The 26,880-nt window shown below is 40.0% G+C and overlaps 1 protein-coding gene across 2 annotated transcripts in view; it reads right to left on the bottom strand.

Moving 5' to 3' along the window:
* The window catches only part of Grm1 (glutamate metabotropic receptor 1), a 365,609-nt gene that overhangs the window by 39,239 nt on the left and 299,490 nt on the right, over positions 1 to 26,880 (bottom strand). For both annotated transcript variants that reach the window (XM_050161614.1, XM_050161615.1), the window contains exons 4-6: positions 24,212 to 24,458; positions 19,000 to 19,168; positions 9,472 to 9,598 (exon numbers count right to left, since the gene is read on the bottom strand). In XM_050161614.1, the coding sequence (XP_050017571.1) occupies positions 9,472 to 9,598; positions 19,000 to 19,168; positions 24,212 to 24,458 (543 nt within the window). The remainder of the gene's footprint in view (positions 1 to 9,471; positions 9,599 to 18,999; positions 19,169 to 24,211; positions 24,459 to 26,880) is intronic.

Raw genomic sequence — 26,880 nt, 5'->3', positions numbered from 1 at the left:
GAAGGTTATCTAGACGCACCATATGGGCTACATTGTGAATCTGATAAAATCTCCTCATAAAGAAATGAAATAATTTATTAGGAGAAACAAATTGGCCACAAGATTAAAACGCAACCCTATTTCCAAGATAGTAGAGATGTAGCCAGTTCATGATTAATTTATAACTTACATTAATCTGAAAATCGTGAAAGCTGGGCACTGAAATAAATTTTTTTCTAGAATTTCTAAGGGATTGCATACACACAGCTGCCCCTTCTATTATTTACAAATATGAATTAGCTTAACTTATGTGTTTTTCAGATAAGACTAAGGTATTCTATTGTGGAATATTACTTTAACTAGGTGAAGATATATTACATTTGTCTTAGTTGTATTTGTTTAATTACATAAAGATGTGCTGCCTAAGGCACCTGATTAGTCTAATAAATACCTAAACAGCATATAGTTAGGCAGCAGAGGGATAGACGGGGCTGGCGGGCAGAGAATAGGTAGGAGGAGGAATCTAGGCTCAAGAGAGGGAGAGAAGAGAGAGCGAGGGAGAGAGGGAAACATCTGGGGCCAGACAGACAGACAGAGAGTTACCAGATAGACAGACATGGAGTAGGACATACAGAACAAAAGAAAGGTAAAAATCTCTGGGGTAAAACATGGATGAAGAGAAACAGGCTAAATTAAGTTATAAGAGTTAGTGGGACAAGCGTAAGATAAGGCCAAGCATTCATAACTAATAATTAGTCTCTGTGTCATGATTTGGGAGCTTGTTGATGGGCCAAAAGAAAGCCTGATTGATACAGTATCTCCTGTGAATATGATAAAATCCTTACAATGATAAAAATATCATTAACTTTTTATATTTATTAGCTAGAACATTCTGATTTATGATTCAATGGTATGAGGAAACATTCATCACAATGCTTACTCATGAATTTACACTTCAATAACACTGCCTTCATCATTTTCAACCCTCTGGGAAATAAAAAGGAATCTTAACATTACTGAATACTTAACTGATTAGTAAATTTTAAAAGCACAGCTGTGGAAAGTCTAGAAGCAAAATGTCCATTTTGTTAAGTTTCTAAACCCAAACCTTCAGAGCAAACTACGTTGCAAGGTTATCAAAAGTGGTACCACTATTAGGAGGTAACCAACTGCTCGCTGATTGGATCTGAGACAAGCTCCATCGTAAATAATCTACGTCTGATACTATAATATGGTCAAAAGCGATGGCTGGGGAAGGCGAAGTCTCTAGAGGGGATCTTGTTAACTATTGCTCAGCTAACCTGACACTAAATATCTAAATATTTCTCAGCATTGACAGCTGTGAATGAAAAAAACTCAAGACTGCTCTAGGTACTGAGAATAAGTGAAACTTGGAGTATCAACCCTAGACCAGACTTTTTTGCCACCCCACTAAGGTGTGGTGAATGTGTTAGATTCAGAAGATACAGAGAAGAGCTGGGAAATGCCCTCTTTGACCCTGATGGAGCTTCTGCACATGTGACAACTAACCAGCAGTGGCTACCTGCACTGAGCCTGAACAAGACTGACCTTTTCAGCAGTTCATCATGGGAGATGAGGCTCATGGGGTCCTAGCTTCTTTGCTGACATCTTGGCTACTGGTAGAAGGAAAATCATGCTCTAAACTGAAACCCAGTATGAGCTCAACCAGGCTCCAGTTGAACAATTCCAAACCCATAACCACACGCATAGCTCTGGTTAAGGTCAGTAGATCACAAAACAAGCAAACAAACAAAAGAGACTATGAGAAAAGGATTTATAGGAGGATGAACAGGGCCAGGAAGGAGAGGAACGAGGGTTAAGGTCACTGGTCTGCATTATATACTTGTATGAAACTATCAAAGAACAAATTCAATATAATTTCTAAAGATTTTTGTGCATGCCATATTTTGTATGTTCTACTTATTCATTTATAGTTTTACTTATTGATTTGAAGTTATGCAAATATGACTCCATCTTTACTTTTCTCTTACCAGTAATAGGAGTCTGTTACTAAGACTTTTCTAGTCAGCTGGCACCTCTAATTCAATAACTTAAAGATAGCCAGAAATTCTGTTGGTTCGGATCATTTGAGAAACGATTCGCAGGCAAGTTCACATTCGCTTTTCTAACATTCCCCATGGGCAAGCAAAGTCAGCATGGGTTCACATATCTGTGAAAATTCAGAAGCTCACAAAACACATTCATGTCATGTCTTCATCTAAAAGCAGAATGCATACTGCCGCAAAAGACAGACGGCGTGTCAGCACCGCCGCATCAAGAGAGATCCAGGTGCAAGCTCTTATTCGGTCAATAGATACGTTCCGTCAAAGTGTGCGCTGCCGACATCTGTCTGACGAACGCCAGCTTTGAGACAGCTCAAGGCAGAAATAATCAGCCAACCCGTTCTAATGGGTTTCATTGGCCGTCGCCAGGGAACTTTCAAAGTTTGCATCTTAAAAACCCTAGCTCCTATAGCATTGTCAAAAGTCAAAGACAAACAGAGGCATCTCCAAAAGAGGCCATAAAATTGTCCAAATCGAGTTGCACAGCAACTGTCATGAACAGTACGCCATATATAATTAAAGGAAATTGTCTTTGTCCTAGGGGAAGACCGGGCATTCTTGTGCAGTAACAGGGGCAGTTTATCATAACAATAACCCAAGCACAGGCTTGCCATTCCACTGTCATCAGTTTCCTATCAGCAAGATGCTGGACTCATTACATATGAGGAAGTTGGTCAGACCCATCTAAACCCTAGTCACCTGGACATTAGCAATAACTAATGCCTTGAATGGGATACCTAAAGATTGGCATCCCCCCCTTTACTTTCCCCTGCTTCAGACATCTTAAATTTGAGAAGCATTAGATTTGCCATCTTGAGGAAATTGACTCTAATGTCCAAGTCAGTCATACATGTCATGTTAGTGAGATTATGGTCCTATTTTGAGGTGTCAAAGTTATGAAAATCTTGAGTGAGAGCATCTCAAGGCTGGAAGATGGACTCCTCCCATAATGGATGACGAATAGTGATCCACACATACCTGGCCCCCCACCTGCAAAAGGAGACTTAAAAAGGGTTGTTTGGACAGCATACAGAGCAATGAAAACAGGGCGGCTTGGCAAATGTCCACGGCCAGTCGTTCAGAGAACTGGAGGCATTATACAAGTTAGCCTTCAAGCGGGCTACAGGTTACCCAGCAAACTCAGGCAAGTGGTGATAACTCCAATCCAAGAACTAGAGGCTATTTCTCATCTGTGAACCAGATATTTCATAGTTTATAATATCCACATGCATTAGGAGGCTAAAATGGAATATCATATTTCTTTCTAAGTAGGTCAAGTCACGCTTAATGTGGATTAAGAAATAGAGGTGATAATTATTTTACCCTAATTATCTTAGGGGAATTCATAACATTCATAACACTATTTAATGATAACATTACCAAAATGCCTTCCTCAATGTATTTCTGTAATATGAGTTACCTACAAAGTGAATTTCTACTTATAATTCACAGTACAGCTTAAAAATTCATTTTAAGAAAGCTTTTTTCCCACCAAGGAACAAACATTGCTTTTTGCCCAGTGTTCATAAGACACTGTGCACAGGGTCATTCTGTGAGATTCAGTTTTCTGTTTACATACCTAGTCTCATGTGGTGCTTCTTGTGTGATTGCCTCAGTTTTTTTTTTTCAAAAATCTCTGAGTGCAAAATGGTTGGTAAAGTATCTTAGAGAATTGAATAAATAGATGGACACTAGTAAGGAGGTCACGGTGATTGGCAAAGTGGAGACAATAACTAAAGCTAGTTAATTTTTCTGCTTTTAAATGGCATATTTAGTATAGGCTGTGTCTTTGAGGAGTCCTTAAACTTTTAGACATTTTAGAACAAATAAACATTATTGCTTCACTTTAAATTGGTCCATGAATTATTAAATCACTGTCAAGACCTATATTATCACGGGAAAGAATCATGTTTATAAATCCTAAGAATTGAAGCATGAAATTTATGTGCAGAATTGAAATGTACATACCCCAGGAGAAAATACAAAAAGCTCAGTAGCTTACAAATGCACTTCCTCTGAGAAGTCATCAGAGTCTTCTCAGGCCCAGAAAAAAAAAAAAAAAACATGCTATGAAAATTTAAGTCTCTTATAAATATTCATTTTCATTAATGAGAATCTTTACCAGCTATGTAGACAGTAGCTACCTCCAAGGGTGATATCAGTACACTTTTACACACCTTATCTTCAGCAACAATAATCATTTCTCAGAGAAAAATCACTTTTTCATTTCAACAGACATTTTATCATAAGAAAAAATACCCATCAAAACAAAACACCCACAAAAAGACACTGCCTGTACTCTCCTAAATATTTCTACTGATTTTTGGTATTCTCTACCAGTGGGGTTTTTCTTTTCACAACTGCTGCTACCATGGCAACACCAAAAACACATTGCCATGTGCTGTGCCCTTGCTCTGTGCTTGACATGGCACCAAGTAAGTGGCAAATGGAATCCAATTTTCTGCTCACGCACGAAGCTAATAGAAATGCTGAGACAATAGCTGTCATTAACTCATGAGGACAAATAAGGATGAGGGATATATGTTCTGAAGATAGTGAGGATGATATTTGCAAAACAGTCTGTCCCGATAATGGCAAAGTAGCTGACTGTGGAGAGAGAGGCAGCATGAGCTGCTGCATGGCTCAACGCATGTGAATGTTAAGGTAACCTTTATATGTACTATATATGGGTCTCGTTTAACAGTCAAGCCTTAGAAAAGCAATTGTACTGGTGTTCATCTAATTTACGGTCCTGGAGATTTCTTCCATGCTTTGTCAAGATGAAGTCCTAATTAGTAGGAGAAGTCGTTTGACAATAAGTAGATGATACACTCACAGTAGGAGAATCCAAGGAATTAAATATGTGACTAGGTTCCATTGTGACAGCTGGCTGTGGTGCTATACCCCTATAATCCCAGGACTCACGTGGGAGGCTGAGGTGGGAGGACATTTTAAGGCCAGCCTGGGCTACATCGTCAGAGCTCTACAAGGGAAGCCCAATGTGATTTGATCTCAAAGAACAATTATCACAACATACAAGCTTTTTCTTTTTAAATGTGAGTTTTAAATTTCATTTTGTGTGTGTCTGTGTATGTGTGTGTATGTATGTGTGTGCATGCATGTGTGTGTGTGTGTGCATGTATACACTCATATACGTCATGAGTTACAGGTGAAGTTTGGAAGAAAACATGCAGAAGTCTTTTCTTTCCTTTCTGTAAGTCCCAGGAATTGAACTCAGGTCAGCAGGTTTGGCAACAATCAACTTAACCTTCTGAGGCACCCTGGCAGCCTTTTAAAACAAGGTTTAAAATAGAAGTTCTTTTTCATGTGAAAATAGAACAGTGGGAAAGAATGGAGGAAGCTTAAAAGAGTGCCAAGAAGAAAGACAGCTCTTGTCTCTCCAGAACGGCTGCCTTCTAAGGACAACCTGGGAAAGGCTTCTACAGTTCATTCCCATAGTCAGCTGAGATCTCACTCCAACAGCCGAAAGAGGAGAATGGATGCCAGTCAGATCCAGCTCTCAAACACCATGGCTCTTGGTGTAGGCTTACTTGTAAGAGAAAAGAGGCTGAGCAGGAAGAACCTGCTGTGGAGGAGGAGAAAACAAGAGACTTGTTAGTGACAGGGGAGGCCCGAGTACAAAAGAAGGCTGGAAAACTATGTGTAAGCCATCCAGTGCCTGTGGCCTGGGAGCAGGTAGCACAGCTGTTGAGCCCAGCAGGGAGATAAATGGATCCATGAGGTAGCTTTTCTATTGATAACCACATTGATTTTCTAACTCTCTAAATTGATCTGACACAGAGTATAACACAGCTCTCATGGTCATAGCAGCAGGCTCTGAGACTGAGAGTGGTGTTTCTCGATGGGTTGGAGAACAAATAGTTCTTAAGGCACTGATGCGTTTTGATTGTTTTTATCTGACAAGTAATAACGTTGAGGTTCAGAGCTTTCAAGGGATTAACCAAGCTATGACCTAGATTGGTAAAAGGAAAAGACTCAAGATTTATGTGTATGGTGTCTACATCTAAGCAGGTGACAGGAAACTAGCCCCTCGCCCTTTGGGCTTCCTCTTCAGTTTCCTGACTGTTTCCTATGATGTACATAAGCTTCTCAAATTGATATTATCTGCTTTGTCCATTTCTGCTTTCATTGTCAGTGCTTTGGAGAAACGATTCCAAAATTCTTAGCCTGTACCAACCAGCATGTTCAAGTGCTTACCTGTGCCTTCTTAACAGATCTTATACATAGGACTTTTATCCACTTTGGGTCATTTCATCAAAATGAATGATAGGATCTAGTTTCAATCTTTTCAGCACCAATCAGTAAACAGTCAACCTTTTGAAAGCTACCTATAAAAGTGGCTCAGAGATGTCTTGGCTCAGAAAGCCCTAAAAAAATGTCATTCAAAGCAAATATTTACACTCACCTTAAAAACATCTGAGAAACTAGGCCATCAAAGGTATGCATATCTAAAAAGATAAATACGTGAAGGATGTTCCTTTCAGGGAGCATGTGTCCTGCTCCATCTGTGTTTTATAGAGTTGGTGGGTGTGTATACCCACGCCAAAGAGCAGGGTTCTACAAAGGATCAGAGACCCCTAAACTTCTCTGACTTTTGGCTGCACATGATTAAATATGCTGAGAGCAGTTCTGAGCTGGAGTTTAGATGTAGGTTCTCTACTCATGGGATATATCCAGGTAAAGAAAGTACCCAGGATGTGCTGCTGAAAGTAAGGAATATGTGGTGGAATAACCCATGCATGAGCTCTCTCCTTCCACTTAAAGATGATTCTCACTGACCAGTGACACACTGTTCCTAAGCCAGGAATGGTTGCTGTACAGAAGAAAAAGACATCTTGGAAGACACTGGAAAAACAAAAGCTGAAGGCACCAGAATAAACACAGCATAAAAATAAGTACAAATAGAAGTTATAAAACCATTTTTTTTACAATCTCGTGTCTCTTTGATCAAAGTGTCCTTAATTTCCTTTTTATTTCCTTTCATCTCTTCTCCTTTCTCAGCTGCCTCCTTTGATGTGGTGTTGTGTATGTGACTTATTGCATTTAATTAAGGTTGCCTGCATGAGCACAGACATTTATTGTGTCCTAACATAATAGGTCCCGCTCCAGAACTAGAGAATGAGAGTCTGAAGGGGGTGGGTGTTAGATAAATTTTAGGTATCTGAGAACTTTCAAGCTAGTTTTTAGCTAAAGAATTAAGAAAAAAGAAAACAGAGTAAGTGTGGCTAATGCAGTTCATACCCTCAAAAATATTATATTCCAGCCAGATGATGGTGGCACACACCTTTAATCCCAGCATTTGGGAGGTAGAGGCAGGCAGATCTCTGAGTTGGAGGCCAGCCTGGTCTAGAAAATGAGTTCCAGGACAGCCAGAACTGTTACACAGAAAAACCCTGTCTCAAAAAAAGAAAAGGAAGAAAGAAAGAAAGAAAGAAAGAAAGAAAGAAAGAAAGAAAGAAAGAAAGGAAGGAAGGAAGGAAGGAAGGAAGGAAGAAAGAAGAAAAGAAAAAGAAAAAGCGCCATATGCCGATCTAACAAAAATACCATATTCCCTTCTAATTTGCTTTCTTTGAAAAGGGTCTTTACACCAGGTGATTTTACATCGATACTCATTTAGATTCAACTCTAACAGGGCTAACATTTCACAAGGTTGTGCCATTTAAGTATAATTTTAGCTATGCGACCTAGTTCTACTTATCTAACTATTTTAAAAACTATATTTGGAGAAAACCATGTGCTTTACTTTCATAGTTTTCTTTAGATTGACGCAAAAAGCAATCACCCAGCAGCAGCACCACCTTTTTTGCCTTTTCTGAAAACTTTCAAGGGTATTCAGGAAGTCTTAAAATCAGGGGTTCATTGACTTCGTGCATACAGTCTTGTGCCTCTGGGTTTCTTCTCCCTCTAAGATGAAGGGTTAGTGCACTAAGCCTATATTTGTCCACAAGACAATATTCCTAGGAGTCTAGACGTAAAATGTATATAAAGTATTATTCTGAAACGTTTCTCTCTTGTGAGCTTATAACATGGATTATGATAAACAAAATTTGTGTATATGAACATTGCTTTTTAGAAATACATATGTATGTATATATGTGTGCGTTAATATACTGATATATTTAACATATAAAAACATACATAGACTTATATATGTATATTATTAATACATCTGAGCTCCCTTAATTTTACTCCCAAAAAGTTTCTTACATCCAATTAGTACCCTTCTTTTTCTCTGCAGCTGTTCTAGCCTACAACCTTTGAAATGCTTCACTGAGACCAAAGTTGTGGCTTTCTCATGACTATTTCCAGTCTCGTCTGCATTCCACTTTGCCATCAGATCCCCTATCTGCAAAGAGGCATCATGATGTCATTCTCCACCTCAAAACTCTCAGCGGTTCTCCTGTGTGGAAAGTCAAAGTCTTAGCACAGACAAGATCTGGGAGAAATATCGGCCATCACCATCAGTATCCTACCCAGTCTCTCTTCTCAACACTTGTGTCCATCAACTGAACCCAGTTTCTTGTTCACAGATTTGCCCCAAGTCTGTTATAAACTTTCAAGTCTCCCACGCTCTACTGGCCAGCATTCTTTTTGTCTCCTTGTTTGCCTAAGAACCTTCATGTATAAGGTTTTTTTCATATTATTTATTTTCCTTCCATTTCTTCCTTAACAGATTTTAAGCAAAATAAAAGTTAAGATTGTAGGTAGGCCTTGTGACTCAAAACTGTATTCTCAGCTTTTCAATATCTGGAAGCCTGGATCAGGAGGAAAGCCAAGAGAACAATGGCAAAATGGACACGCATAACATATATGCACACACACACATACACACAAAGGGCATACAAATGCCAATAAGGGCTAGTTCTGTGGCTCATTTACCTTTGAACCTTTAGAGTTTGTAGCAGTAACTTACACACACAGCAGATGCTCAAGAAATGATGGCAAATATAAATTCAGTGGGCTTGAAATGCCTTCCGTTAAATTTTGAAAAGAAAAAATCTCCATAGCAGAATATCCTACCACATATCAGCTCACTCATATTCAGATGGAAATATACTTTATTTCAGTGTAGGCCATGAAAACTCCAATAGGCTTGTATGTGCTGTGGGTCACAGAGTTTGTCCCCCAAAACAGTACTGAAGAAACAGGAGCTAATTATTAAGCAATATCAGGATATGATGTTGCACGCCTTTAATTCCAGCATATAGGAGGCAAGGCAGGTGGATCTCTGAGTGTGAGTCCAGCCTGGTCTACAGAGTGAGTTCTAGGACAGCCAAGGCTAGACAGAGAAACCCTGTATCGAAAAACCAAACCAAAACAACAGCAACAACAACAACAAAAGAGGGTAATAATCAGGCACCAGGCTTACAAGTGAATCTGCTCCTACCTGTCAGGTCTGAGTTGGGCCACCACCCCAGGTCACAGGCTCTGCAGGTGAACTCATCTTGCACAAACTCATTCTCTTTGCATGCCGTGCAAATCCAGCAGCAGCTCACTTCTCCTTTCCGGATGACCTGCAAGACAGCAAGGTGTGCATTGTTCTCTTGGCTATTCTCCTGATCCAGCCTTCCAGATACTGAGATGCTAGGATTACAGGCATGAGCCGTCAAGGCAAGCTACAATCTTAGCTCTTATTTTGCTTAAAATCAGCTAGGGAAGAAATGGAAGGAATATAACAATTAATATAAAAAGATGCATACACAGTACATGAAGGTTCTTAGGAAGGTGCTTGGCACCCAAGACGCTCCTGTTTCAGGTGAGTACTTGAACAACCTTGAACAAACTCCTACCTGCTAAAAGAACCCGAGGAAGGTTTGAAAGCCCCATGTTCTAAGAGACCAGGAGTGGATGTCAACTCATTCTGTCCTGAGTTTGGAAGCCTTTTGGTGGCACTTTTATACAATGAATCAACTACATTATTTTTGTAGCACTTTAAAGAAATAAGAATTTAAAACAGGTATGGTGGCGCACACCTTTAGTCCAGCACTTGGGAGACAGAGGCAGGTGGATCTCTGTGAGTTTGAGGATAGCCGGATCTATAGCACAAGTTCCAAAACATTCAGAGCTACATAGTGAGACCCTGTAACACTACGAAACAAAACTATAACTTTATCCTTAGTTATATTAACATTTATTAGTTACTTTAAAAGTAAAAACTGATTATATATTTTCTCCTGAAAAAGTCTTACCATCCTTTAAATTTATTGTAAGAACGCTGTGGGAAGATAGACATGGACCAAGAGTTGTGGCTGGCTGTCTCATAGACTAGACACATGCTTTGTTTATTTTGTATTTTTAGGTAGTTTTCTCTTGATGTGGACAAGTGAGTGGACTTAGAGCTAGTTAGGCTTCTTAGGCAAAGATGCTGGAAATGTTTGATGTTTGTCCTGATAATGTTTTAGGTTTTCCAAATTGCTCACAGTATCTAATAAGTTTGGACCAGATGTTGGGCACGATGTTCATGAAGGCTCAGGATGCTGCACCCATCTCTCTCTCTTTCTCTCCTTCCCCCACTCCCTCTAGTTTTCAACCTTGTCTAGCAGGCAGTTAGTTATAGCCAAGTTTTTCCTCCTTTGGACCCTGTCTTTGGTGGACGATATCCATCCCTTTAACACTGTGGTGCTATCTTCCATCTGCAAACTTATCAGAGCCACATCCACAGGTATCTTAGGATGCATGAAGCCGATGGGCTGCAGTTTGGACATATTTGCTATAGCAAGCCTAGAATGGTTTACTGTAGGAACTGTTCAGCCACATTATTAAATTCTGATTATTCTGGTCCTTTATTCAATTTCCAATTGTGTGCATGTTCAACAAGACATCTTTATTCCGGCTGGTAGAAACTGGGACATTTCTTGGATCTGTGTCAGCTCTGAGAATTCACTTCCCTGGGCTTTGGTCTTTGCCTGGACCATGCAGATTCTACTCTGCTCATGTTCAGGCTGATGCTCAAATACTCAAGGGAATGCCTGTACTAATTTCTTGGATTACGTATTTCTTTCCTGCAGGAATCCACCGTCTTGATTCCCTGTTGCAAACTGCAGCTCTCCTGGCTTTCCCGAACTCTGGTTCTGTCTTCTTGAATTAGCAAGATGGCCAAATTCTGTGTTCTGTGTAGTCGAGCAATCAGGAGATTGCCTCCAGGCAGGAAGCCTGAGTGGTTTTAGGGCTTTCCTTGCACATTTTCTTTTCACTTCCCTGGCATCAAGGTTACACGCTGTCTTCCAATGTCAGAACACAGTGGCTTCAAATATTTTGTCAAGCTTTTTCATTGTTTATGGCAGAAGGCACAGCCTGCACCCTGTTATTCCCACATGTAGAGTAGCAGAAGTCCTCTGCCATCACATGAAAAATAACAAACATTTCCATATGTAAAGTCAGGTGATGTGGGAGTGATTTCTTATTAATAAAGAAACTGCCTAGGCCCCTTGATAGGCCCACCCTTAGGTGGGTGGAGAAAACAGAAGAGAATTCTGGGAGAAGGAAGCTTAGTGAAGGAGTCGCCATGATTCTCCCGCGCCAGACAGACGCAGGTTAAGATCCTCCCTGGTAAGCCAGCTCGTGGGCTACACAGAATATTAGAAATGGGTTAGAACAATATGTAAGAGCTAGCCAATAAGAAGCTGGAACTAGCCGGGCCAGGCAGTGTTTGAAAGAATACAGTTTCCGTGTAATTATTTCGGGCATAAGCTAGCCATGCGGGCGGCCGGGTGCCGGGGATGCAGCCCCGCCGCTCCTATTTCAACAGTAAGGATTAAGCTGCAAATATTGCCATAACTTAAAGTGATAGACACCCCATTCAGCATTCATAAATCTGAATTATTTTCAGGCAAATTTGAAATTTGTACCATCATTTTAGAATTTCAGGGAAAGGTCAAATGACAGAATATTTTCAACAAATGTAAAAAGTTTTTTTTCTTATTTTACTTTCAAATGACTTTTGAGAGTACAGTGAAATTTAGTGTTTTGGGTTTTTATTTGAAAATCATTTTCAGATAGTCTTAGAGTAGGTGTAGGAAATTTATATCTCAAGCAATAATTGCTTTCTAAATGGTAACGTAAAAATGTAATTAATAAATGGATATTACTTTCTTATTTGACAATGTTTTTTTATCCTGTCACTTGTATTATTTTTAATAAAATGTTGATTAGCCAGTAACCAGGCAGGAAGTAGAGATGGGGCAACGAGAATTCTGGGAAGAGGGAAGTAGCAGTCTGCAGCCGTGACCCAGCCACAGAGCAAGCAAGATGTGACTGCCTTGCCGAAAAAGGTAACAAGCCATATGGCTAACATAGACAAGAATAAAGGGCTAATATAAGTTATAAGAGTTAATGAGAAGCCTGAGATAATGGGTCAATCAGTTCTATAATTAATGTAGACCTCAGTGTATTTATTTGGGACTAAACGGCTGCAAGACTGGGCAGGACAGAAACCTCAGACAACAACTATTTAGGCAAATTCAAAAGATAATACTAAATAAATTTCCCAGACCCACTTTCTGCATCCTTTTTATATCTCTTAGGTTTTCAGTACTTCAAACAAAGCTTTGGGATTAAAAGGGCAAGAGCTAATCTACCAGTAGATTTTATCAGGAACGGTGTTATAACATTAGTGACTAGAAATTTTGTTGACATGTTACAATGTTTCCGTCATTGCAGAAGGAATGGAATGGTAATGCTGATCAAAGTCCCATCCAGCTGAGTTCACAGAATATAAATTTTATATTCTATCACATGACTGAAGTTGATTTTGTTCCCAGAGGACATTAAGTGCGCTACTAGCAGGTGTGCTAGAGATTAGTATAGTAATATTATAGTATTCCCATACCTCTGTCTCCATTTTTCTCTTCAATAACATGGACTTGTATAAAACTTGTTTATTATTGTTATTTCTGAATAAAGTAGAAGGAAGAACTGGCATCAAATAGTAGAGACAGATACATATACACACAGAATCACATAGTCTTTATGTTCTTAATTTTGTGATGTTCTTAATTTTGTGATGTTTTTAATTTTATTGGAAAAAGTATAGACATATTAGCTGCCTGATAATTTTGCTCGAGAATGAATATTCAATCTCCCAAATAAACATCTCTTTGAGAATGATTTTGAAATTGAACTAACTAAATGACCAAAATACATAGAACTACTTAAGAATAATAAAAAATGAACAGATAGCTGTGCATACGAAGAGGAAAATGACATGGAAACAACGGGTCTTAAGAAAGAGTTACTAAGGGTCAGTTACTGCACGGATGATCAGAGAGCGCTTAAGTCACCTGGGAATCTAAATCCCTAATGTGCTTCAGTCTTGTAGCACCTTCTCTAAAACAACCCAGCAACTTTTTATTAACGTCCTGCATTGAAAGAAGAGAGGGTAAATATAAGGAATTAAAACCACCAATGTAATTTTAAAAATATTATTAGAAATCTCAAGTTTTCTCCAAAGGGAACTTCTCCAAGTTCTTATAGCTACTGTCTGAAAAACAGAGAGATCAACCCCTGTAGCAGTGCCCCCACAAATCCTCAGGGCACATACCTAGGAACACCCTGTTCTCATTAGTAACAAATATAAATGGTTGCTTAATGAATTCTTTAAGATACGCTGTATCTATAAAAACATCTGACATCACATTAAAAATTATAATATCCCCTGTACTTTTCTACTCAAGAAATCTGTCTCTGCCTTTTTTGCCCATCATGAAACAAACAAACAGACCGAAAATCAGTAATAACAACAGCAGAGTAATATATGAGGCTAAGGTTGAATAAAGTACTGTCTGTCAATTCAGATGGAGCTAAACCTCTCTCTCACTAGTAGAAAATACAGTAAATGGATTGTCCAAATTTATGAGCAGGGAAAATTACTCCAGTTTTGAAGACAATATGTGTGGTTGGGATTTGATCTAAAAAATACAAAAGGCAGAAAAAATATCAGCATTGCCTTACTGCATAACAATAGGACATGTATAATGAGGAAATTCTTGCAGGATATAGCTGTTCACCAGAATATGTGAAGAGAAGCAGAAACTTCTCTCTCTTAGTCCAGCTTTCAACCCAAGCTCTGAGTCTTGGGAAAACAAACTTTAGACCAACTTAAATAAAAAAAGGTGTAAAAGGTGTGTGTGTGTGAGAGAGAGAGAGAGAGACAGAGACAGAGACAGAGAGAAAGAGAGAGCGAGAGAGAGAGAGAGACAGAGAGGAGGGGTGGGGAGAGCATGCAGGAGATCTATAAAGCAATCTGTACAGATTCATCCTCTAGCACTTTGTCTCTACCAAACTTCCCCACCCCTTTTGCAAAAGCACTTCTCCCTAATTCCGTAAATGCATCCCTTTGTATTTTTAAAGTGGATCACTATGTTTTTATTGTGAACTGTTGAAAAACCAGTGCTTAGGAATTGAAATCCACACCTAGGGGAAACAGGCCAGTTCACATAATGACAGAGTTGAACAACGTGTGGCTATGGGATGATAAAAGCTTTGACTTGGCACACAGCCCAGCGTTGTAACATTGTAGATGCAAAAATGGAGAAGCATGAGACTCAGCCCCTATAAAGGAGGGCCAGTAACACCTTCTGTGTAAGAACCACGTCAAGGAGCAACTTGTAAGGAATCCATTGTACTTCGACAAGGACTTATTGGGTGACTCTAAGTCCCTGACTTCCTTCCTTCTTCCTTTCTCCTTTCCTCTAGAATCTTCCTTTGACTTCCTACCCATTCTTGTTCCTTCAGGTTTTGTGTCCTCTCTACGTTAGTTCCCACTTGTCTGGGTTAGAATTGCGCAGTATCAAATTGCCACTGAAGGCTGTGTAGCTTAGTTCGTATGGTTCAAGGACACCTGCGAGATCTGTTGCCCACTTTCTTCTGGGTCTATTTGGCAAAGAAAAAGGACTAAGGGCAGGAACACCGAAGATAAGGTCTCCTCTCCCTCCCCACCATTGTGCATGAAAGTATCTTAGAACAAGGTTTGAATTCTTCCATTGCCCTTCTGTTTAGAGTGGAAATGGAGTCCACTCTTTCTCATCTTTGGGTTGCCTCAGTGTTCCCTTTGCTTTTATAACCAATTTTCTATATTAAATACTCTATATTGAACTGTATGGCATAGGGTCTTTTGAACAGACTAGATCTATAAGAAATAACAATAAAATATATTTTATTTACCGTGTCCAGAGTTGACTCTCTCAATAAAGCATTAACACGGTAAGATATTATTTTTGTAAGTTATATATGTCTAAGAAGTAATAGAAAAAATGGGCTTAATAACCTCAAAAGAAATTATTATAATAAAGTTTTATGGATTCTCAAAAAAGACATCAAATTATTAATTTATCATTTATGGCATTTGATGTTTAGAAGGTTTTGTTTGTTTGTTTGTTTGTTTGTGAAGGCACCTGGTATGGGAGGTCCTTTTGTCTATGTGTTGATTTTATTGGTTAACGAATAAAGAACTGCTTTGAGCCTATGGCAGGGAAGAACAGAACTAAGTAATTCTGTATGCTGGGAGGAAGAAAAGGCAGAGTTGGAGAGACGCCATGGAGCTGCTGCCAGAGACAGATGCGCTGAAACTTTGGTGGTAGGCCACGACCTCGTGGTGATGCACAGATTAATGGAGATGGGTTAAATTAAGATGTAAGAGTTAGCCAATAAGAACCTAGAGCTAATGGACCAAGCGGTGATTTAATTAGTACAATTTCTGAGTGATAATTTCCCGTCTAAGCTAACCGGGCAGCTGGGAAGAGCAAGTGGTCTCCCTGCAACAAAGGGCCTCCCTCTAACAGGCACCACTTCCCCGTTAATATAAATTCATGAATGTTCTATGATCCTTTTCAGGCTGACTATTTTCGCAGTGGCTACTGAGATCTCATTCTCTATCCCAAACCTGGTAGGTGGCAAATTAGTGGTGTTAGAATATAAGTTTTATTATTTGGTAATGGGATTCAGATTCCATTTGTTTCTCTACGTCCCAAGGTGTTTCTGGGAAACAAGCAAAGATCTCCCCTATGCAGGTGCTACTGAGAACAGGCACATTTTTCTCTGGCAGAGTACAGAATATTTCTAAAATTGGCCCCTGAGAGATTTGTATTTACGGTAAGTTGTCTGCAACGGTTCAGCAATGATTACTGGGGTCTCCTGTGATAACCTCATAAGGGTGTAACACAGTCACACTGCCAGAAACACTTCAGCATCTAGGCAGACTGACACAAGCAGGCAGCCTTGTCTCTGAACTTGGGGAGAACAAAGGGCCTCTCTTCTGGAATATGCAAGTGGAATATTGTGTGAGCACATGTGTGAGAAGCCAGTCACAACCTGCAAAGGACAGAATGACAGGAGATGTTGTGCAGGATCTGGAAATTTTTTCCTGCTATTTTTCTCCTCTACCCTATATCCTAAAAATCAAGATTACTCTATTAACTGTTCAGTAGTGGTCATCTAGAAAGCCAACTCAATGCCAACCAGACTGGAAACGAGCAAGAAAGTCATTGAGCTGGGGCTTTTCTGTTCTCCCCACACATGACTTGTCATCCAATGCTTTGTTTTTCCTATATGTACAAATCAGCCAACCAGGCAAACAAAAGGGCCCAACACAACAAGAATCCGTTGGTCTGATGCCTTATAGTATCAGGCAAGGGGAAGTCTGATGCCTCTGGATCTCAGAGGACATATTCCTAAGTACCACCAGATGGCCTACTGTGAAAGAGTTCCATCTAGACAAGAAAGTGGATGTCCACATTGAAGCAGTGCTGTTAGCTAATCTTTGGTGATTTGGCTGAAGTCACTCGTAGACCACTGAAATGTCCCTGCATACACTGGAAAGTAATGTCTCACTATCTCCTTTGCTCCACACTATGCAGGCTATGTGCAGACTCCTTAGTGAACATGAACCATTGAGTTAGTACATGTTCTGTTCCTAAAACAAAATACTGGAGGCTACAGGATTCATAAAAAAGAGAGAATTATTTAGTTCACAGTTCTGATGACTAAAAGTCCAAGACTGGACAGTACTTCTTGTCTGCTCCTGGGGGCTCCTTTGGGCAACATCACAATAAAGAGGAGAAGTGACGGCATGCAGAAGGGTCTAAGCACATGAGTGACCTGACTGTATAACAAACTACTGTCATAATAATATTTTGAATGAGACAAACGATGAACATTAATCTGTTTGAGGATTGATACCCTCCCTCAATGACTTAATTACTTTTCCATTGGTCTCACCTCTTAAAGGTCCCACCACCTCTCCACATGCTCACACTGAGGACTGAGTCATGGTACACAAACGTTTGTGGCACACACACCAACTATAATATCCACACACTAAGGGGCTCACCATGGCTACGGTGGCCATAGTAAGAGTTCATTAGCACCCATCTATCTAGCAGCCATGAGTATAATTAAATTTAATGTAACTTCTTCTGAGAAGGTGCAAGATGATAATAACTACAGCTGCTCTCAGAACTTCACTATTTCCTTAAAGTGGCTGGAGTTACCATGAGGATTTCCTCCCTGACACGTCTTCTGAGCTGCTTCAAGCTCTTAGAGGTTCAAAACCTTTCAGCTTTTCTAGTAGTTCATATAAGGCTTTTCAATCCTCCACAGAAAAGCCTAGGTTAGGCTCCGGCTCTAGGGAGCTTAAGTATACTGAGTGTTCCTCCTCATGCCTTGGACCTCCGCTGCATGGGGTGGAGGGGGTCTGAAGCTCTGGGGCAGAGTAAAGCATCATGATGACACAGGGAGGGGTCCAGCACTTTACACGAGATCAACTCCAGCCCCAGCTGTGGCGTGTGTGACATTTACGTGACAGCCCGTCTGCTTCTTCAGATGAATCACAGTGAATTAGAGCTGGGGGAACCTATTAGTTTATCTGAGCTGCCTGCTTGCCAGCTCACTGCCCCTCCCCTATACTCTATTGCTTCCTGCATCATCCAGCCAGAGTATAAACAGCCTGTACCTAAAGCCATGTTTTCCAGCCTTCTTCTCTGACCTCCCCTCCCCTCAGCCCATCCAGCAAGAAACCTGATATTTCGTATTTATTTTCTCTAGTTTTCTACATATAGTAAAATTATGAGCTACTTACTTCCTTTCCCCTGAATACAATTAAAAATTGGACACTCTCTTTGTTTAAATAATAGTCCACTTCAGGAGAACCAAAGGACTTGGTAGGGAAAGGGCAATGCTAATCACCGTATCTGCATTGTTTTGGTATTTCTTAACCCCATGCTGGATTGTCATTTTAGCTACGTGCTTGGAATTGAACAGCTTCTGCCTTCTTTAACAATAGCTGGAACAATGACTAAGTGATATTACTGGTTTGATTCCCACATTTACTTTTGTTTCTAAGTTTTAATTTTAAAATAATTGGCAAAATGTTATATCAAGTTGGGCAACACGGAGGTTTGATATATGTATGCATTGTATAATGATTGCCACAGCGCAGTTCATTAACACATCCATCACAGTCCATGCTGTGCTTTAGCTCTCCAAAGCTTTCTTTAGTAATAGCTGCCACTATGACTAAGCACCATTACTGGCTTCCACACTTAGTTCTCTTTCGGTTTTTAATGCTGTTATTCATCCCCTTGCTGCCTACATTATATGTAAGTCCCCAGCTTGTCACTGCTATTAAAATAAAAACTTAAACTATTTCAGTAGTTTTTATAGTTCCTAACCAAAGATCTAGATATCTTAAATATCTAATATCATCTAAATACCTATCCAAATAGCTAAAAACCTATATCCTAGCCTAATAGTTACCTATGTCTTAGCTTTTCTTGGCAGTTTTAGCTAAACATAAGGGCATGATCAGCAATCTCAGGCACCCTTTCCGGATAGTCTTGCTTTCAAATAGCTGTTCTTTTTACTATGGCCCAGGGGGTGAAGCTCATTTCTAACAATGTCCAGGGATGCATTTGCAGTTTACCTTAATCTGACCCTTTAGGCAGGGCTCGCTGCACACAGAGCGGACCATCCCGCTTTTGTTCATCTGGATTTTGTAATCGTCGATGTTCAGAACGCCTTCATGCCAGGTCCCCACGTGGACATAGTCATAGCGATTGGCTTCAGTGTACTGTAGATTCATGATATCGTACCTGTAAGAAGATAAAAGCATGTGAGCTTTCCGGGATGTCTCTCTGACGGAGAAAACTTGTAAATAAATGGGTTCTTGTGAAAGAACGGAGATCAAAACTAGGATCATCACACATCCCTGCCTCAGTGCCTGTCACATTTACAGTTTGTTCTGAATAGTTCCTCTCTTCAGGAACTATCTGTGTACCATCCATTTTTGATAAATAATTCATTGATATCAAATCTTTTCTCTGTTTATACTTCAAAACATAATGGTATATGTGTTTAATTGGTCAACTCCTTAAACTCTTGTAGTACACTTTGAACAAGTAACAATCCATGAGAACATAAGTTTCTGTGCTTAATTGCCTTATTTCATATTCCCTTTTTGCACTCAGTTGTAATTTTCATTCCAATAAATCTTTAAGTGGGAGATGGAGGAAGTACAAGGCTTAGAATTACTAAGTACAAATAAAACGAGAAGCCTGAAAAGAACATCTTTCGTTAGTAAAGAGGTCAAGGATTTTATATGTGTGTTATGGAATGCTTGTGTGTATTATATGTTCGCTTTGCTCCATATGTGTATGGTATATGCCCTTGAATGGGTGGTACCCATGTGTACTTGAGGAGTCTGGAATATGACATTTGGCATCTTCTTCTATCAATCTCTATCTTGCCGCTTAGTGCCAAGGTCTCTCATTGAACCAGAAGCTCATCATTTTGGCTGTGTGGGTTGCCCAGTTGAGGATCCTCCTGTTCCTACTCCCCCCATGTTGGGGCTATAATTATGAGTAATTGTTCCTGGTGTTTTATATGTGTGGTAGGGATTTGAACTCACACCTTCTTGCTTATCAAGCAAGCAGTCTTACCCGTAGCCCCATTTCGCCAGCCAATTTATTATTTGGTACACTGATATTCAAAGAGTTCTCTTCTTTGGTTGAGACAAACACTTGTGAAACCGAACAATCTGAGCCAGCTATTTCATTAGCTTCCAATGTTGCACAAAATACTGAAGTCTTGGGGGCTGGAGAGATGGCTCAGAGGTTAAGAGCTAGCACTGGCTGCTCTTCCAGAGGTCCTGAGTTGAATTCCCAGCAACCACATGGTGGCTCACAACCATCTGTACTGAGATATGGCGCCCTTCTCTGGTGTGTGGGCATACATCGAGGCAGAATGTTGTAAACATAATAAATAAATAAAAAAACATACTGAAGTCTTCCATAGTAAGCGTGGCAACACACACTTTTTTTATTTTTCTGTTTTATTTTCTCCCCCAATAAATGTTACTGCAACCAAAGTATCTTTCGGGAACCAGAAGATATTTTTCCCCTGGGATACAGCCACAGACAGTTAACAATACGATGGATAGAACAGAGGATTTGTCATCAGGACGTGTGACCTGGAGCCTTGTCTCACATTTAAATAGTAAGCTAACTACTCAGGGCTATCACTAATTTCTGCAACCTTCATTGGGATCGTATATGGACTTTGGAACCTAAGACACATCAGAAGCTCCTTTATAATTATGGATTATGCAAATTCATGTGCTAAGACCCTTACTCCAACGTGGTGGACAGTGATGGGGTCATGAGGAAGGAGCACTCAGGGTTGAGATTCTTGCCTCTGAAAAGCAACTTGAGAAATCTCCTTTGCCTTTTTGGTACACATGACCACCATTAGAAGAAACCATCTGTGAGTCAGAAAGCAGACCCTTGTTAGACAGCAAATCTGCTGGTGCATTGATCTTAGGTTACCTAGTCTTCTGAATTGGGTCTACCAAGTATCTATTCATAAACCACAGGGCAGACGGTATCTTATACAGCTCCAAAGGTAAGACTCAGCGTGCATTTGAAGCATTGCCTAAGATCATCCATAGTTCTACTTCTAGGAACATGTTAATATACTGACTAGTTCTATTACATTAAAAAAATTGGGAAGACACTGCTCTTGGCATAGTCCTTCATTCCTGACATTTCTCAAGTAGTCTTCCTTTTACTTTTGTCCTTCTATAACATACAGTAGCTTCCTGAAGCAATCTGCTTGGCTTCTTCTTACTGGATCTGCTGAGGGAGTGTGATCGGTAGAGCTCTGCACACTCCTTAACCTCTTGGACTAGAACATGGGTCATCATGGCTACCTCTCTTTATGGTTGATTGAAGGAACTAGATGGCAATAGGCCAGCACATTTGCCTGTTCCTGAGCAGTCTTCTATTCCATCCGACCTCCCATGCCCCTGCTTTCTTCATTCCAGAATACTTTTCCCTTTGAACCTGGGTCAGACTGAGTCACACTCCCAGTACTATGGGCAGCTACAGTGCATCAGCCTGTGTTGTCTTCTGAAATCTATTGGCTGTACCTGGCCTGCTTCCTTATCTAGACAATAGCTACCCATTTATTGACATTATTTTGCCTGTTCTTAATGTGCAAATGTGTCCTGTCACCCACAGGGTAACTCAAAGCTTCTCCACATCCAGATTCTAACAGTTTCTAAACGTAGCAACTTCCCGAAAGAAAAGCCACTTACAGAAAATAAAGGAAATTTCCCCTTGCCCAGTGGGGAAAATTTACAGAGTGTGCCTGGAACTCTTATTTATCTTTTGCTGCTCTGGTTTTTGGCTGATACTTATGATCTTCCTTGTTGCTGAGGCTTACTAAAAATATTTCAGAGTAGCTCTGAGTGTGGGTTAAGTGGCTATTAATTGTGAGCTGATAGCTCACACTCATCTAGGGGTCAATGAACAATCTACATCTCCAATACCTCTACATTCTGAGTGCATGCCAACGAACCTGTTGCGGCTGTTCAATACGAGTCTTTCCATTTTTTTCCCATTAATTTCTGCACTTAACTCCACAGTAGAATGTGACACTTCCTCCCAAGCTTAGTGATGGCTTTGCAAGCTGCCAGCTTGAGCCATCTCTTCCCTATAAATCACTTCCTGAGGTTCTTATTAGCACCTCCTCATTTGCTCTTTCATAGCGAAAACCAGTTCACACTTCATTAACATTTGGAAGCTGAAAATTTCACAATATTTTCTTATGAAAACACTCTTTTAAAAAAAGTTTCAAATGCTGGAGGAAAAACAACAACGACGCAACTACCTAGAAGGTATCAAGGGAGGAAGACAGGCTTATAGGGAAAAGAGCTTCCAGTATTGGCATGTAAATAATAAACAGAGCACCCTGCCCTTTTAACTCCGGGGTTTCTCCCAGGTCTGTCTTTTCATTTTATTTAAAATGTCCTTATGTAAATCACACCCACATGAAATCTCACCACACTCACTTTATGTTATGTGATGATTAACTAAATAATTCCCAGAGGGACCAAAAGCATGTGATTTATGACAGGAACTAGATCCCCAAGGCAGGTGATGCGAGGAGGAATTGAACTGATTAAGCGGACGAACCTCATGCAGGAAGATGTTTACTATGTAATTAAAGATGGAAGATATCGAAACTGGTTGCTTTTTTATGATCTGGATGACTAATATATAGAAAAAGAAGAAGGAAGGAAATGTGCATTTACTGAGTGTGAAAATTCTCTGACCCTGTGCTAATTAAACCCTAAGTGAATCCCACAGGTGCTTTGGAGATCTGCTGTTGCTATTATTAATTTTATTATTATTACTGTTTGGGATCATGGAGGAGGGCTTACAGTGCAAGTCTGAACCTCTGCCAAGCCTCATTTCCAGTAGATTCAGGATTAAAAGAGTGGGATTAGATGGGCCTGGATCTCGAACCCTTTATGTTCCTCCTGAAACCACTCCCTAAGGTATTTATAGCCCCCCATTCCCAGACCCTGCAACACCATCTCACTCGCATTCCCATCGACACCTGCCCCCACTAAACTGGCATCTTGGAAGGAGTCCTATAGTACATGATTTTAGTTGTTGATAAAGGCATATCATTTATCCTGAATTGAGCTGTTGGATTTTTACGGGGAGATTCCAGTTAACCCACACAGGAGATTCTCCACAGGTAAAACTTGACACTTCCATACTAAGTCTCCCACGGTACTTCTGTGGTGACACAAAGAAATTTTCCAGCAATTTTGCCTAATTTGAGGGTTAAGCAAAAAGTAGCGTGGTATGACGAGGTGATTGCAAACGCCAGAGGCAGATCACACTGCCTCTGCCACTTCGTCTCTGTTGATGTTCAGTGATAGGCTTACTTTGATACTCTTTCATTATCTGTCAGAGAAGGAAGTCAGTGTACCAACAGTCATAAGACTTAAATAAGTTGACCTTAGCATAAAACATGTTTCCCTAGAAATCTCTAAACCTATAAAACCATACTCTGGAAGATAGCAGGGACTGCATGATGGGTTCACCACATCATCTATAGGCTCAGAGCCTTTGACCTTCCTGCTACGGATTTCAATCCCTCTGTCATTCTTATTATCTCTGTATGAATGAATACAGCTAACATCGACACAGAACACATTCACTGTGCACCAGCTATGTATGAGCTCACTGATGGTATCAAAACAAATGTTGCAGAACAAATTGTGTGTAAAATGATGCAAAGGAAAATTATATATGTTTTTCCTTTTCTATTTGCTGATTATTCATTTTGGAAAGCCACTACAAACCAAAATCCAGTCCACAAACTCATGAGTCTTTCTTCTTTTGAGACATATGAACAGAACAGAAACATGCTTCAGCCTGAAAGATAAGAATGTGTGGTTTGGTTCTTGTCACATAATATTAATCAGGTATAGTGTGCATAATATTTCATGAGGAGAATAGCATTGTGTCCATCAATGTGAATGGTGCCAGCTAGTGCAGGCAGTGTTTGCTAAGGTTCTACTATCCAAGTGCAATGCTTTCAGGAGATATCAGGAATCCTGAGGGAAAGGCCAGGAGATTTCTCAGTGTGAGGGTAGCTAGCAGTGTGAAAGATTCTTAGAGTTAAGCATGAACTATTTTGACCTTTTCAAAAGTGGTGTGTTCTTAGTTTCATCTATTTTTTTTTTATCTGTCTAGATGATTTTATCTTCAACACTCCCATACCGGGGAACCCAGTTGCCACTGTCTGACTCAGTGGTCATGAGAATAGAGATTCTTTACCTTCCAGGAGCATCCCCCTTCTCATCGAACCACACCTCCTCTCCAGAGACACCAACAAAGGAGGATTTGATGAGGAAATCCAGGAGCTTCCTGCCATCAATGGGCTTCATGGCATCACACAGGCCCACATGGCCAGGACACAGAGCATGGTGCATGTTCTGCAACCCGTGCGCCATGGCGTAGATGGCATTGATGACAAACCCCATTTTACTGTCCTGGACGTAGTTTTCTTCCAAGCTTTCATTGCCTGTAACAAGCAAAACAGATCACTGCCAAGGTCACAAGCATGAATCAAATCAGGGCCATATACTCATTGCTCAGTGAAAATCGGGGATACACACTGAAGCGCAATGCAAGTCAGGGCTACACACTCATTGTCCAGTGCAGATCAGGTCTAACCACCCAATACTCGGTATAGTTCAGGGCTCCAGACCCTAAAATGAACCATGACATTGGCAGAAGCAAAGCCCAACTTGAACTATTGACCGACTGTACTATATTCTGTCTGAAAACAGCATTTTCCATGCCCTCTTCTTTATTAAGTTAATATTTTATGAGTTATGGAGCAAGCAGGATTGAAGTAAAAATTAAAAAAAATTCATATAAGTCAATTATCAAGGAGCAATGGAAAGAATTCTTTCCCCCTTTCTTTTGCAGGTATATGCAAACTTCCCAGTCTCGTGGTAAGGAAAAGCATTTTTTTGCATCTGTTATGATGATCTGTAATTCATGGTAATTCTGTTTGTACAATGTCTGATGGCTTGTTTTTGTGACTCTCTTTATATTGTCATCTCTAGTGACATGCAAACCCAGTGTTAGAAGAATTATGTTTCAAACACATTTGTCAATCAGCAGGCACTCTGCTAAAGTGTTTCGTGGTGAAGAAGTCATACTCTATATCAAATTTAGCCCGTTTTACTTGTGAATCACAAGCTTTGTTCCTTGTGAATTTTGAAAGCACTGGATCATTCCTACCCCTGTTTTAGCTGAGTAAAGCTTCCCCAACTTCCAACTAGCTTTATAGCCACTGTAGCATTAGATCTAAGCTCCATATTGGAAATCTCTATTTTAGAACACATATCTGTACGAGAAAGTTAGAGACCATTTGGGCTTTGTGAAATAAATTAACACTTTTGGAAAACTAAATAAACTTTGCCTATATCACCAACATACTTTAGGGAGCCTGGACTTGGTCTTTAGATTCACTCTTACCAAGAGCTAGCTGAAGGTATTTAGAGAGTCTAGATTGAGCCTCTAGAAGGAACAGTAAGGAATTTTGACCTTGATATTGAACTTGGAATAAAAATAGGTATTACTAGAGTTCTATTTAGAGAATGGTCTATTTAGTTGGAATTGAGACAGATACTTGAGTATCAGCCCTAAGAGTGAGGTGCAAATTATGGAATCAACTCAAATCCATCTTCCAAATGCTTGAGAGGTCTATGTTAGAAGAGTGCAATTTGCTTATGTACTATTTGTCTGACTGAAAGAAAATCTTCCAAGAGGAATCCAAGAGTAAGAGCGGTCAAGAGGGCATTTGAAAAATCAAACCGCACAGAGTGAAGGCACAGCATTGGAACAGGCTGAAAGGACAGATACACCTTACAAAGGTTGTCAAGTTTTTGAAATAAGGTCACTGAGGTTGGTATCCCCAGGAAAACCTGTCTTAACCCAGTGGCTGCCCAGTGGTACTTCATTCATCAGTACCAAGGCAAAATGTATTCTTGGATATCTGTGAAATCAGTGTCTGTTCTTGTGATCCTTATTTAGGGTGATCATGTAACTTATCCAAAATGGGTCATTTCTTTTCAGAATGCAAGTGAGTGGGAATCGTAATGTTTCCAGAATATAAGTGCTAAGAAGGCAAGCTGGGGAAATTGACATACGTTCTAGAGGCTATGACCTCCAACTGTACCTAGTTAGTGATCATATATGGGTAATATTTATGTATGGACACAGGTAAATATGAACACATGTAAGTATACTATATAGTCAGAATACTCACATTAATTTTGATTAATTTTATAGTTATTTAGTTTTTATTGCATAACATAATAGCTACAGATTTTGAGTTTATGTTATAACAGCACTCAGTAAATGAAATTTTCCAGATAGACATTAACCTTCCCATTTCACAGACAAACATAGAAAGAATAGGCTGTAATATGGATCCAATGTCTTTCCTTTTTCAGTTATGCTCAGTGGGGCAGATACAGGATGCAGAAGGCAGGCTGTTGTGCTGGGTACCAAAATCTTTCTAAGTCCAAGTTAGTATGTCTCGCGTGGATCATTCCACATGTGCACAGATGTCGTACTAGTGAGAAGTTCAGGCATTCAGTCCACCAACAGCATATCATGACAGAGAAGCACAGCCTGCCTGTATTTGTCATAGAGAGACCTAGGAACCCTGACAATGTTTCTAAGCAATGTTCGCAAGGTAAGTCATTCTTGCTCACCCAGTAAACCTAATAGCACAGAAATCTTTCTGTCCTCCTAGTCCACTGGCCCTGCACATGAAAGGGGCAGCTACAATCAATGAAAACTCTCTCTTCAGCTACAAGCCCTATTGAGTCCACTATAGTAAGTGAATTTTTGGCTTGTACAAGAATATTTGCTTTGTCACAACTGCCCCAGATCATATTGCAGAGATGTGTCATATGCATCTATCT

Source organism: Alexandromys fortis, unplaced genomic scaffold (assembly GCF_014885135.2).
Source record: "Alexandromys fortis isolate MF-2015 unplaced genomic scaffold, M_Fortis_MF-2015_v1.1 scaffold_134, whole genome shotgun sequence".
Classification (NCBI taxonomy): domain Eukaryota; kingdom Metazoa; phylum Chordata; class Mammalia; order Rodentia; family Cricetidae; genus Alexandromys; species Alexandromys fortis.
This window is presented reverse-complemented; position numbering and strand designations above follow the sequence as displayed.